The following is a 12,761-nucleotide window of genomic DNA, read 5'->3' as shown; positions in this document are numbered from 1 at the left end:
CACAATGCGGCGCAATCTCTATTAAGTAAAGTGGGGGGGGGTTCTCCCCCCACGCCCCCCGTCGGAGCCCTAAAAACAGTAATTTTCTACGGCGTGCACCCGCGCGCTACGCTCAATCATCTGGGCGTGCCTTTGTCCCGGCGCGCTTTTGACCTGACACCGTTTTGAGGACTAGAAATTTGTTGTTTTGGCTGCCCCATTGACATTATGGAGAGAGCGAGACGTGCATAAACTCACTAGGAATTGCACAGCAGAACACGTGCGTGCATTTTCGCTTTTGTCGCCCCAAATCGACTGTTAAGACGGAGGGTATTTCTCTCCCACTGTTTTTATGCAGTTTTTATCTGAACTGACAAACTGCTTTTGCCTGTGTGGTTTACACAATCAAAGTGATTCACATATTTTTGTATCTGGGGCAACGAAGGGTTAAGGTAGCTGCCCAGAGTCACAAGGAGCTGCCGTGGGAGTTGAACTTACGACCTCAGGGGGCTGAGGCAGCTTCTCTAACCACTGGGCCACTCCTCTGCTTCCAGTGGTCTATGTTGCTAACTCCCCCCCCTTTAGTGTGAAGAGTTTCAGTCTTTGGTAACCAGAATAAATATCCCTCCCCTCCCATCCAACAATTTCATCAAGATATCCTCCCCACCCACCCACCCCGTCCTGGATATGTATAGAAATAAACAAAAAATTTAAACAAAGACAACTCTGTTGAATTAACAAAGGATGTCACAAGGGGCCTCCAAAACAATTTAAATAATTTGCTATTCCCTAACATATCTGCATTCATCGTTTCATATTTGTAACCTAAACAGTGATTCTGTAAGAAGGCGCCTAACATGTAGCCACGCCCAGCATGCATAGCGCCTATTTTTTTGACGGCCGCCTAAATTTTTAGAGGTACCTTGTTACAGAATCGTGCTTTCTTGATAGACGCCTATGTCTCAATCGGTGCTGATTAAAAAGCTTAATTGAACTTGTTATTCAATTTAGATAGGCGTCTATCTAGTTGCCAAAACCGATCTTTGTAACTTAGGAAATTTCATGATATCCCTTTAAGATAGTGGTAGTAAAAAGACATCTTAGATAACATAATTAGTAGGCAAACAAAATCATTATAATCCCTTATTAATTCGGACTTTATTTCACATGATAAGCATTTTCAGTGCAGAACCTAAATAGGCTGTTGAATTGGTCCTTGTGGAGGAGGCGTGGTCCAATGGTTAGAGCAAAGGACTGAAACCCAAGAAAACCATGGTTCAAATCACATGTCCCCCACTTAAATTGTAGAAAGGACTTACTATATCTGAATATTAACAATTCTATAAAACCATGCAATGTCATAATGCCTCATTCCACCAATAAGAGTCAACCTCATCAATGATGTCACAATAGCTTGATTGTAAAGAGTAAAGGATGATGTACTGCTTCTTCTGTGTGGTAACAATCGGAACAGTTTACATATTTTAGACAGGTCCTTATTTTGTACCTGGGGCAATGAAGTGTTAAGTGACCTTCCCAGAGTCACAAGGAGCCGCAGTGGGAATTGAACTCACAACCTCAGGGGGCTGAGGCAGCTGCCATAACCACTAGGCCACTCCTCCACTCTGAAGAAGAAGATGACGGATAAGGAGATGAAAAGGCGGAGAAGATAGTTGGAAGGGGTGAAATTTGAGAATGGCAAGGGCAGCTAAGAGAATGGCAAAGGGGTAATAAAAGAATGGGAAAAGAAAGACAGAGGGAAAGAAAGAACTGAAGTGGGAGATCGAAATCCCTGGATTCTCCAGCCAACACCAAAGTTGGCTTGTGTCAGACGTTGAAAACGAAACCACGCCGACATGGTGTTTTATCTAGTGCATTCGCTTTACCAGTACCTCACGAGTCCCCTGAGGAAAGCTTTTGCCGAAACTAGGATCCTAGTTGGGACTACAACAGAAGAGATTGCTCTTCTATGTTGGACAATCTTATGGACTAATAAATGCAGCAATGTTGGTTGGATTTAGACATCTCACTTGCCTCTTTTTGGGCGTGTTTGATGTATCATGAGCATTTTGCAGGCATTATAAAAGGGAACAGAACAGTAAGGAGCAGATAGGCCCTGTTCATATAGCAGTAACCCCCTTTTACAAAACGACAACAGTGGTTATTAGCGCTGGCCATTACGCTAAATGCTGAGCGCTGCTCCGACGCTCATAGGAACTCTGCGGTCAGCGCTAAAAACTACATTCATGGTTTTGTAAAAAAAAAAAAAGGGGGGGAGGGGTTATATCTTCACCTGGCAGGATTTGGAGATTCTCCAGCCTACTCCTCCCCAGTGTCTATGATGGAGAAGCTGGAACTGACTCTCCCATTGAAAGACACTGGGCCATTTTCTTGTGGAGCTTATTTCTCTGGAACCCCTATTCAATATGGCCCATTTGTCCTGGACTTGATGTGTCTTTTCACGAGATTTTTTTCCCCTATTTTTTGCGGTGTATTATTTTGCTCTCAGACAGACAGATCACACAGAGGCAGACACCGGACATTCTGGACCCCTCATCTATAATTTCTTTCCAACATTTCAACGTTGTAATTCATCTTATGTCTAGAATTTGGCTGACAATATGGGACAGAGACCAATAAACCCTTTTAAAAACGAAGCAATGCAGGGCTAATTAACACAAACATAGTACCCTTGCTCCAGTTCAAATGAACTTTCATTATCAGCCTAATGAAAGCTTTTTGAACCAAATTGGTACTAAGCTAATGTTCAATTAAAGTTCTTTACTTTCGAGTTGAAAGCTCAGATTGCTACTTTTAATTGCAGAGGCTTGTTAGCAGGCCTCGAAAAAGTCCCAAAATATATTTACATCGAAAAGGTTAGAAAAGAGCCTTATGAAAGGCGATGGAGTACAATACATTTTTAGTTTTCATTTTATCTTCAGGAAGTTCAGATCTGGCACGTGGACAAAATGTGGCAAATCGGCATTATGGGGCAATTTTATAAGCGGCAGCCAAAGGTTCAGCGCGATTCAAGCACAATTGGGTTTTGTTTAGTGAATCGCGCTGAGCGGCACCTATTTTGGAGACGCCCCGTAAACAGGCCAGCTCTAGGCACAACTAAAAGTCAGTTCTCGGAGGATGAAATGTACGGTGTCAGCATCTATGAGACAAACTTGGTTTTTTTCTGTTGTATAGAGCGTTGTGGACCCCTGTTAGGTTACAAAAATTAGATCGTTCTTTGTCTAATAGATGTTGGCATTGTCATTTGGAAGCAGGAACTTTAGATCATTTACTGTTTCATTGCCCATGTATTATGAATTTTTGGAAATCAATTTGGGACCAAATTAATAATTTGTTAGATAATCCGGTGGCATTATCCTATGATACTGTGATATTTGGCATGGAAATGAGAGCAAAAAGTCAAATTTCTATGAATAACAATAGTAACATAGTAGATGACGGCAGATAAAGACCCGAATGGTCCATCCAGTCTGCCCAACCTGATTCAATTTAAATTTTTTTTTTTTTTTTTTTCTTCTTAGCTATTTCTGGGCAAGAATAATTAGGGGTCTTTATTATTGCTATTATTATTCCCACGTAGGGATTTGAGTTTAGTGTGTTTGCAAGAATAATTATTACTCATAATGACTGGTGTTGCCATTCAGCAAATCACATATAATTGCAAGGATTGGAGTAGATTGAATTACAACTTTTGGTGGAACTCTCTATGCCATATCTATAAAATGGAAAGATTTATTGCATTACAAAAGGGTTATTTCAAGAAATTTCAGGATGTATGGAAACCATTAACAAAATATTGTTCGGAGTAGTAGAGTTTGTTTCCCTTAAATTTATTGGTATTAATTGGGTAGGGTGGGGATATTTTATTAATACATATTTATATTATACTGGATTATATGGTAGGGAGGGGGAGAAGGGGGAGGGATAAGATTTTAAGTAATGTGCAAATGATAGTCTGTAAGTGATATATTTATTGTTAATGTGATTGAATATATGTAACACTTAATGTAATTTTGAAAATGAATAAAGAATTTAAAAAAGTTAGGCACCCATGCGATCACTTATGCATGCTTAAGAGCAGTGATTCTTTTTTTTTAATCTTTATTAATTTTCAAAACTAATACTGGTTTGGGGATTGGCCCCCAACTATTTACTGTCTCACTTCGAATTCTACTCCCCCACAAGGACAACCAGAAACCACAGCCTCTTTGCCTTTCCGAAAATTGCAGGTTGCAGATACCGAACCTTTCTGGATAGAACATTCAAGTTTCAAGCTGGTAGGCAGCAAACTTGGCTAGGCTACCTCATGGATGGCGCCAAATTGACATACGGCGCCTTTCGGAAAGAAATAAAGACCACTCTATTCATTTCCTAGCCAGACTTCCTCCCCCCCCCCTTTTCAAAGCTACCGCTTATTTTACCGATTCCACTTTTCCTCATTAATGACACCCTGTACTCACTGTCTGTTCAATGTTCTCTTCACAATTTGTATCCAGCTATTCGCTGATTTTTTTTTTTTTTCAACCATCTCAATGTAAGTTGTCAAAAAAATTATGTATATCTTTCCTCTTGCCAATTGTAATCTCTTCTTTATATGTTCACTGTAATTCGCTGACTGTACAGCTAATCTTCACTGTGAACCGCCTAGAAGTCGCAAGATTATGGCGGTATAGAAAAATAAAGTTATTATTATAATAAATTATATATCTTATATAATAAAACGCTAGCCGTGCATGCGCACTCCCATCTGCGTGTTCTGTGATCCGTAGGTCCGTGGCAGGCAGGAGAGCGGATGCGCGGTTAGGGCCCACACTCGAGCGCTGTGGCCGACTCAGGATCGTGGGAGGATGCGCCGCGTAAAATGCTGCACAGGTACTGGAGGGGGAGGGACATACCGCTTCTGCACATACCGGCACAAACCTCCCTCCAGCGTTGGCAGCCGCAGCACGTTAAACAGGCTGCTTCGCGGCTTTCTCCTGCAGTTGAGTCACTCTGCCCCGTCACTGATGATGTCATCAATGACACGACAGAGGGACTCAACGGCAGGAGAAAGCTGCGAAGCAGCCTGTTTAGCGTGCTGCGGCTGCCAACGCTTGAGGGAGGTTTGTGCTTAAAGTCATCTTGCTGGGAGAGTCGCAGAGTCAGCGGGGGTTGGGCTGGGAGGGGAGAGAAGAGTCTTCCTCGGGTGCTTCAGGCAGCAGCAGCGTTTACAATTCGCTGCTGTTGCCGGCTTCAGGCCTTCCTCTCTGGCTGGTCCTGCCTACTTCCTGTTTTCATGAAGACAGGACTGGCCAGCGAGGAAGACCTGAAGCCAGCAACAGCAATGAATTGTGAATGCTGCTGCTGCCCCATGAAGTAGTTCAAGGAAGAAAGGGAGCAGAGGGGGACAGAATGGCTTGGAGGGAAGAAGAGATGGTAGGGTATGGAGGGAAGGAGGAAGGTATGCCAGACCATGGGAAAAGAAAGGAGGAGATGGAAAAAGGCCGTATGGAACAGCGAGAGAGAGGGCGGACACTGGATGGAAAGAAAAGAGAGGGCAGTGAATGGAAGGGACAAGACAGAGGGTGAATAGTAGATGGAAGGGGTAGCGAGAGGGAGACAGACACTGAATGGAAGTGTGGAGGACAGGAGGAGCAGACGTTGGAAGGAAGTGGGGAGGAAAAAGAAAAAAGGGCACATGCAGGATTTAGGGAAGAGGATAGAGTTAGAAATAAAGATAGACAGACAAGAGGCCAGAGAAAGACACAGAAAGAATGACAGCGTCCAAGGAGAGAGAGACAAATAAAAAAAAAAACGAAAACAGACAGACATCTACTCTAGCACCCGTTAATGTAACGGGCTAAAACACTAGTACATTAATAACAAAATAAGCACTTAAGATCCATTAATAACAATGCAGAAAATAAATATCCCTCCCTTCCCATCCAACAATTTCATCAAGATATCCTCCCCACCCACCCACCCCCGTCCTGGATATGTATAGAAATAAACAAAAAATTTAAACAAAGACAACTCTGTTGAATTAACAAAGGATGTCACAAGAGCCCCCAAAACAATTTAAATAATTTGCTATTCCCTAACATATCTGCATTCATCGTTTCATATTTGTAACCTAAACAGTGATTCTGTAAGAAGGCGCCTAACATGTAGCCACGCCCAGCATGCATAGTGCCTATTTTTTTGACAGCCGCCTAAATTTTTAGAGGTACCTTGTTACAGAATCGGGCTTTCTTGATAGACGCCTATGTTTCAATCAGTGCTGATTAAAAAGCTTAATTGAACTTGTTATTCAATTTAGATAGGCGTCTATCTAGTTGCCAAAACCGATCTTTGTAACTTATGAAATTTCATGATATTCCTTTAAGATAGTGGTACTAAAAAGACATCTTAGATAACATAATTAGTAGGCAAACAAAATCATTATAATCCCTTATTAATTCGGACTTTATTTCACATGATAAGCATTTTCAGTGCACAACCTAAATAGGCTGTTGAATTGGTCCTTGTGGAGGAGGCGTGGTCCAATGGTTAGAGCAAAGGGCCGAAACCCAAGAAAACCATGGTTCAAATCACATGTCCCCCACTTAAATTGTAGAAAGGACTTACTATATCTGAATATTAACAATTCTACAAAACACCTTTAGCATTGTGGGGTACATTCAAGAAAGAGTGCCAAAACTTAGGTGCCAGAATGTTCGCACGATGCGCGAATTCTGCCATTATAGAATACTAGCATAAGTCAGCAGTTTCACCCCCAAATTGAAATGTGAGCATTGATGCCATGCTAAAGGCCAGTGAAAGTGCTGGTACCATACTGGTGGGCAGTTAGGTGTAGAATTTTATATCATATATGCTTTCTCCCAGATTCCATAAAGGTTAGCCAAATTTGAGCACACAAAAATTGGATACTAATCCCAGATCAGAGCCCAAAATAATCAGTTTATTCAGTACAATGCTTCCATCTCTGCTTGGACCAAAGATCTTTGACTTAAATAATACTGCCCTACATAGAAATGTCTCCCTACTACTCAGAAACTTCAAACTATAATGTCTAGGTTTGGTCCTAATCGCTACATCCTGCTAAATTCCTCTACTTCGACCCTTTTGTTTTCTAATGGTTTTTTTTTTCTCGCTGTAAGTTGCCTTGAGCCTATATAGGCATTGCGTGATGCACAAATAACATTAGATTAGATAATAATTTAGGCCCTCTTTTACTAAGCCACTTAGCCGAATGTCACGTGGCAAATTCTCTGTGGCCCATTCAATTCCTATGGGCATTGGAGCATTTACTGTGTTAGCCTGCTCTGTCAGGCTTGGTAAAATGGGGGGGAGGGGGGTGAGTGTTCATGTATGTTAATTATTGCAGCTAACAAGAACTTAATTGGAACTAGTTATGATTTAGTGCTGATCTAGCAACACATGATTCTGTAACAATAGGCGCCAAAACTGGATTAGGCAAAACTCAGAAGGGGGTGTGGCCAAGGGAGGCCATGGGAGGAGTATGGGTGGGTCAGGGGGCATTCACGAAAGATGAATGCAGTGTTACAAAATAGTGGGGATCCATGCCCAATTTGCGCGCCAGGATCCGCACCAGGTTTCAGCCGGCATCAATTCCTCATGGCCAAAGTTGAGTGTTGAATTTAGTGCCCAACACTATTCCCTACAGAATGCTCATCCCAAAGTGTCCTTTATAGAATAGCATTAGATGCCGCATTTTATCTGCATAATTTTCGGGGCCCTTAATCTAGCACACCTCTGAACCCCTCCCCCATGCCCTTTCCAGATCCACACCCTCCTTGAATTGCACGCGATAGAGTTTGTACATGCAACTTCTAGAATAGTGACGAACGGCATTTTGATGCGCAATTGTTAATTTATCCCAATTTCTGCCAGTTAACGCTAATAATTGGCTGTTAACTAACGCCAATTAACAGCTAACTATTACATTAAATTGCAAATAAAACTGAGCTTATTCTACAAATATGGATGCACAGGTTTGCAGAATTAAGGGATCTGTCTAATTTTTCTTCTCATTTGAAGTGTCAAGAAATTAATATCTACCGATTTACCTTTTCTAGGTAGGTATAGCTCCATATTTTACCATCTGCCCAGGTTCTGGAAACTATCCTTCCGTTCTGGTCATATTCCATTTTCTCAGTCCAAGCTCCTCTTTGAATGTAGGTTACAAGCCCTGAATGTGAATAGGTGACGTTGACTTCATTATATTTGCTGCTGGGTGACCATTGTATTGGACGTCCAATCTGGTCATAGAAGATTTGAAGAGTGAACTTTCGGTGATCATCATAGATCTTTCCTGTTCTGTTTACATGGTCAAAATCTATGGACAGCAAGTTTCTGTTGTGAGCCTGAAAATCAACATACATCCAAATAAGAATAGAAATGATATGGAATGATTGCAGTCCTGTACCAACAGAAGTTTACTTTAAAATGATTTACTCATTATAGACTGGATTTAGCCAGGTAATTGATCTGCTGATGTCCTATAAAAGTTACGATTGTGAGGTTTATCAAAGGCATTGTCTGACATTTTACATCAATTTGGAGACAACCACAACTGAAATTCTTATCAAACCCTTTATTCATAAGTTCATACTATAGTTCTGAATATTAATGGAGAAAAAACAGACCTCACAATGCTATTTCTTTTCAGGCTGCTAAACTGAATGTTTGGTTTGGAAAAATCATGCAGGAGCTATTTCTTCTTCTTCTTTTTTTTTTTTCTTTAAAATCTTTATTCATTTTCAAACTTTGATAATGCAATACAATTGGTTAATCATGAATACTGCATGAAACACACTATTAACTGTACAATTAATACATTAAATAGTCATTTTCACCCATCCTCAACTTAATTATTAATACAATAATGCATATGATGTGATTACAATATTGTAATTAAATAATTTAACTCCTCAAAGTACATTTCCCTCCCCCCCCACCCTCCCTCCCTGGATGTGTAAGGACATCTCATGAAAAAGAAAAAGAAAAAAATATGACCCTTACTGTACTGCAACAAGAGTAGTCAATGGACTCCATACATCATTAAAGGACTTACTAGTTCCCAAACATTCCGCCATCATTCTTTCATATTTATACAGCGGTACATACATTTACCCACCAAAAAGTGTAGTTAATCCTGTCATGGTTCTTCCAATTATGAGTAATCAGTTGACACCTATTCCTGTCAAGATCAGGAAAAGGCGACTTTTATACGTATCTAAAGTAGGTTTAACATAAAGTAGCGGACCACAAATTATCGCCTCATAGGACAGGAGCTTCTTCTTATTTCTATTTTAGAAAATTATTAAAGACAAAACTATTTGATAAGTTTGTATCCTAATGCACTCTTTGCCTTTAAAATAATTATGTATTTCTTATATTTTATGTATTCTTATATTTCTATTATGAATTGTATTTTTCGCTGCATGTTCAGCTCTATTTGTTGTGAACCGCCTAGAACCATTTCTGGTCTGGCGGTATATAAGAATAAATTATTATTATTATTAACCATATTTTGTAGAGATTCACCCAAGGCGCTGTAGGTACAGCTTAACATAAGACTTTACAACTTTCTTTCGCAAGTAGAAAATTTTTTTCTGATGAACTTAAGACTTAGGGCTCCATATAGTAAGCTGCGCTAGCGGTTTTAGCGTGTGCTAAATTCCCACGTGCAAGATGCTAACGCCTCCCTTGAGCTGGCGTCAGTTTCCCCGCGTAGCGTGGGAGTTAGCGCGCGCTAATCTGCAGCGCGTGCTAAAAACGCTACCGTAGCTTAGTAAAAGGAGCCCTTAGTGTAAGGATGCGAGTTAAATTGAGGGTGGGATCAATTAAAAGAAAGGCATCTAAGGGCTCCTTTTACAAAGGTGCGCTAGCGGTTTTAGCGCACGCTTAGCGTGTGCTAAAATGCCACACGCGCTAGCCACTCCCGCCTCCTTTTAAGCAGGCGGTGATTTTTTTTGCTAGTGCATGCTAATCTGGTGCGTGCGCTAAAAATGCTAGCGCATCTACGTAAAAGGAGCCCTAAGTAATGGAAGCCTGCAATCTCTGCTTTTCTAAGATTTTTTTTCTTTGCTTAAGCTCTGCTACTCCGTTTCCTCTAGTTGTTCTTTCCTTGAAGTGGACTAATTGTGACATTTGCTTGTTCCTTTGATTCTTCGTTATGCATGCATTTTCTTTTACATTCATTTGTAATATGTTGTATAAAAATTTGAATAAAAACATCACAATTTTGTGAAGCGCATAACAATAAATGACCAAACTTAAGCATAAATACAGTAAACAAGCTCATGGCCAGACTAGATTGGCCACTGCAGGCCTTTATCCTCCAACATTTACTCTATATCAGGGATCTCAAAGTCCCTCCTCGAGGGCCGCAATCCAGTCGGGTTTTCAAGATTTCCCCAATGAATATGCATTGAAAGCAGTGCACGCACATAGATCTCATGCATATTCATTGGGGAAAACCCGACTGGATTGCGGCCCCTCAAGGAGGGACTTTGAGACCCCTGCTCTATATGGTGCCAGTACGTTGCTAATTATCTGATGGCGTCGTGTACTGAATCACGCCTCTGGGAAAGATGGCCACCAGAAATGTAGACCTGCGTTTCCAGCGCCTGTCTCGGTTGTAAATTGTGTCTTCATAGGCATTTTGGCCGCCTAACGCCTCTTCCGGCATTAGTCACGCCCATTGTAGCATTCGGCGGCCTAAAGCGTCTATGGAGGTATGATTCTGGCATGCTTATTTAGGCACCCGTAGGCGCCATTATGCGCCTTAACTTTTGCAATTTTTTTTTTGCCATTTTAAACAGCATTTCTTGGTTTAGGGGCCTACTGCGACCTACGTTGAAGCACTGTTTGTAGGATTTCTCCCTATGTTACTAACTATTCTGGCCCATTTTGTCTGAGGACCTTGAAAATCAATCGTAGAGTTTTAAATTTAGCCCTGTAAGGTACTGGTAGCCGATGAAGTTTCTGCAGGAAGGGAGTGATGTGGTCACGCTGTTTGCAGCCTTCTATCAGCCCATGCTGCTGCATTCTGAATTGGCTCGAGCTGGTGCAAACTCTTAAGTTTGTCCAGTGTACAGGGCATTACATTAGAGATGGCTGTACTGGGGGAGATTTAAATTAAATTGCCCGCTGTGTCTCTTGACCCCCCCCCCCCCACTTCCCTCTTATTGGCTCCTGCCCCTATCTCCACCCTCCACCCTGACCCGCGAGGCCTCCCCTTTTGTGGCAGACCTTGCGAGGTGCTCCAGCCTGCCTCTTTACAATAGTTCAGTTGTGACATTATCACGGCTGAAGTCAGACTCGTCTTTTCCATATATGGAGAGAGATTGCTTAGCTGCCACTGGCGGTAGAAACAATTTTTAAGGATCGTTTGAATTTGTGGGATTAGCAGCATCCCAAGATCCCTGTGTGATTTTAGGGAGTCCGTACTTCCCAAACGGTACTTTGAAGTCAGGTATTTGCCCACTTGTGTTAGGAATCCAAAGAATCTTTACCAAGAACATTTCAGAATTAGTTATAATCACAGGTCAAAAGCCATTTCAATTGTAAGCAACTATATATCAAAGCAACATCATATCCACTAATTATCTCACCCAACAGTAATAATAGTTAACATGATTACTTGCAATAAATACTCTTCAAAAAGACGAGTTTCTCAAATAATTAAATTCAAAACAAAGGAATCCAACATGGCTTATGTTTCATAATGGCTTCATCATAGCTATGAAAATTGTCCTTACCACTGATAATAGCTAACAGAAACCTCAAGATTACATGTGGATTGCATTATACATTAGAGAATTGATTGAGGTATTGAATTAAAGCATAGAACATGTATATTTGTTTAATTATGGTAGCTTTGAGAGGAATATAGAGTCGTTCACAGTCTCACTACAGCTAGGAACTGATGCATTAGGATGTTTTTTTATAGTTCTAGCTGAAGCCCAGACAGCCCTAATTCTATAAATGGAACTCAAAACTGCATTTAGAAATTTGGGCGTGTGCCGCAGAGCTGAGCACCGAGGTTCGGTGCCGATGAGCGAAAAACAAGTCCGACCACCCTGACGCAGCTTACAGCGAAACGCTGGCTGGCCATCGTCAGAGGAAGGCATCTAAGGACATAAAACAGTCAAGATAAGTGACAAGTATCACATATGTGTGAACTGTGCTAAGTTAACTAACAAATTTATTAACAAATATAAGAATGTTGAATAATCGACATGGAAGGAGGTTGGTTTTGATTTTTTTTTTTTTAAAAGCCAGTGAGGCTTTGTCCCTTTCTAGTCCTCACGCAAGACGAGTTCTGACTTGGGACAGGGATCTGAGGCTTTTTATTCCTCCTGTTCATAAACATGTGCTGATGGTTGAAAATAATTGGATTAGAGGGGTGTATTAGATGTATGATGGTGCCCCTCCCCAGCCCTCTTCTCCGCCCCCTGCTCCTTCCTGGTCATCCCCCCTCCCCCACCACCCCGTACCTCTTTTAACTCCCCCGGCACGAGCAGTATCACCAGCTTGCTGCCTGAATGGGCATTGGCTCTTCCTCTGATGTCATTTTCTGGGCGTGGGACCTGGACGTGACGTCAGAGGGAGCGCCGACGCAGGCAGGAGCTGCAGGTTGGAATTGCTGCTTGTGTTGGGGGGAGTGAAGGCACACACACAGTGAGAGAGGAATTGCACAGAGCAGGGGCAGAGAGGAAGAGGGGTGCCAGTGCCCTCAGCATGATGGTACT

At 41.6% G+C, this 12,761-nt stretch overlaps 1 protein-coding gene across 1 annotated transcript in view; it reads right to left on the bottom strand.

Annotated features, from left to right (window-relative positions):
- Window positions 1-12,761, bottom strand: part of TENM1 (teneurin transmembrane protein 1) — a 698,125-nt gene that overhangs the window by 25,220 nt on the left and 660,144 nt on the right. Inside the window, exon 28 of the mRNA XM_033947005.1 lies at window positions 8,070-8,366. Coding sequence (XP_033802896.1) covers window positions 8,070-8,366 — 297 coding nt within the window. The remainder of the gene's footprint in view (window positions 1-8,069; window positions 8,367-12,761) is intronic.

This window comes from Geotrypetes seraphini, chromosome 5 (assembly GCF_902459505.1).
Source record: "Geotrypetes seraphini chromosome 5, aGeoSer1.1, whole genome shotgun sequence".
Taxonomy (NCBI): domain Eukaryota; kingdom Metazoa; phylum Chordata; class Amphibia; order Gymnophiona; family Dermophiidae; genus Geotrypetes; species Geotrypetes seraphini.
The sequence above is the reverse complement of the archived record's forward strand: the minus strand, read 5'-3'. Positions and strand labels throughout refer to the sequence as shown.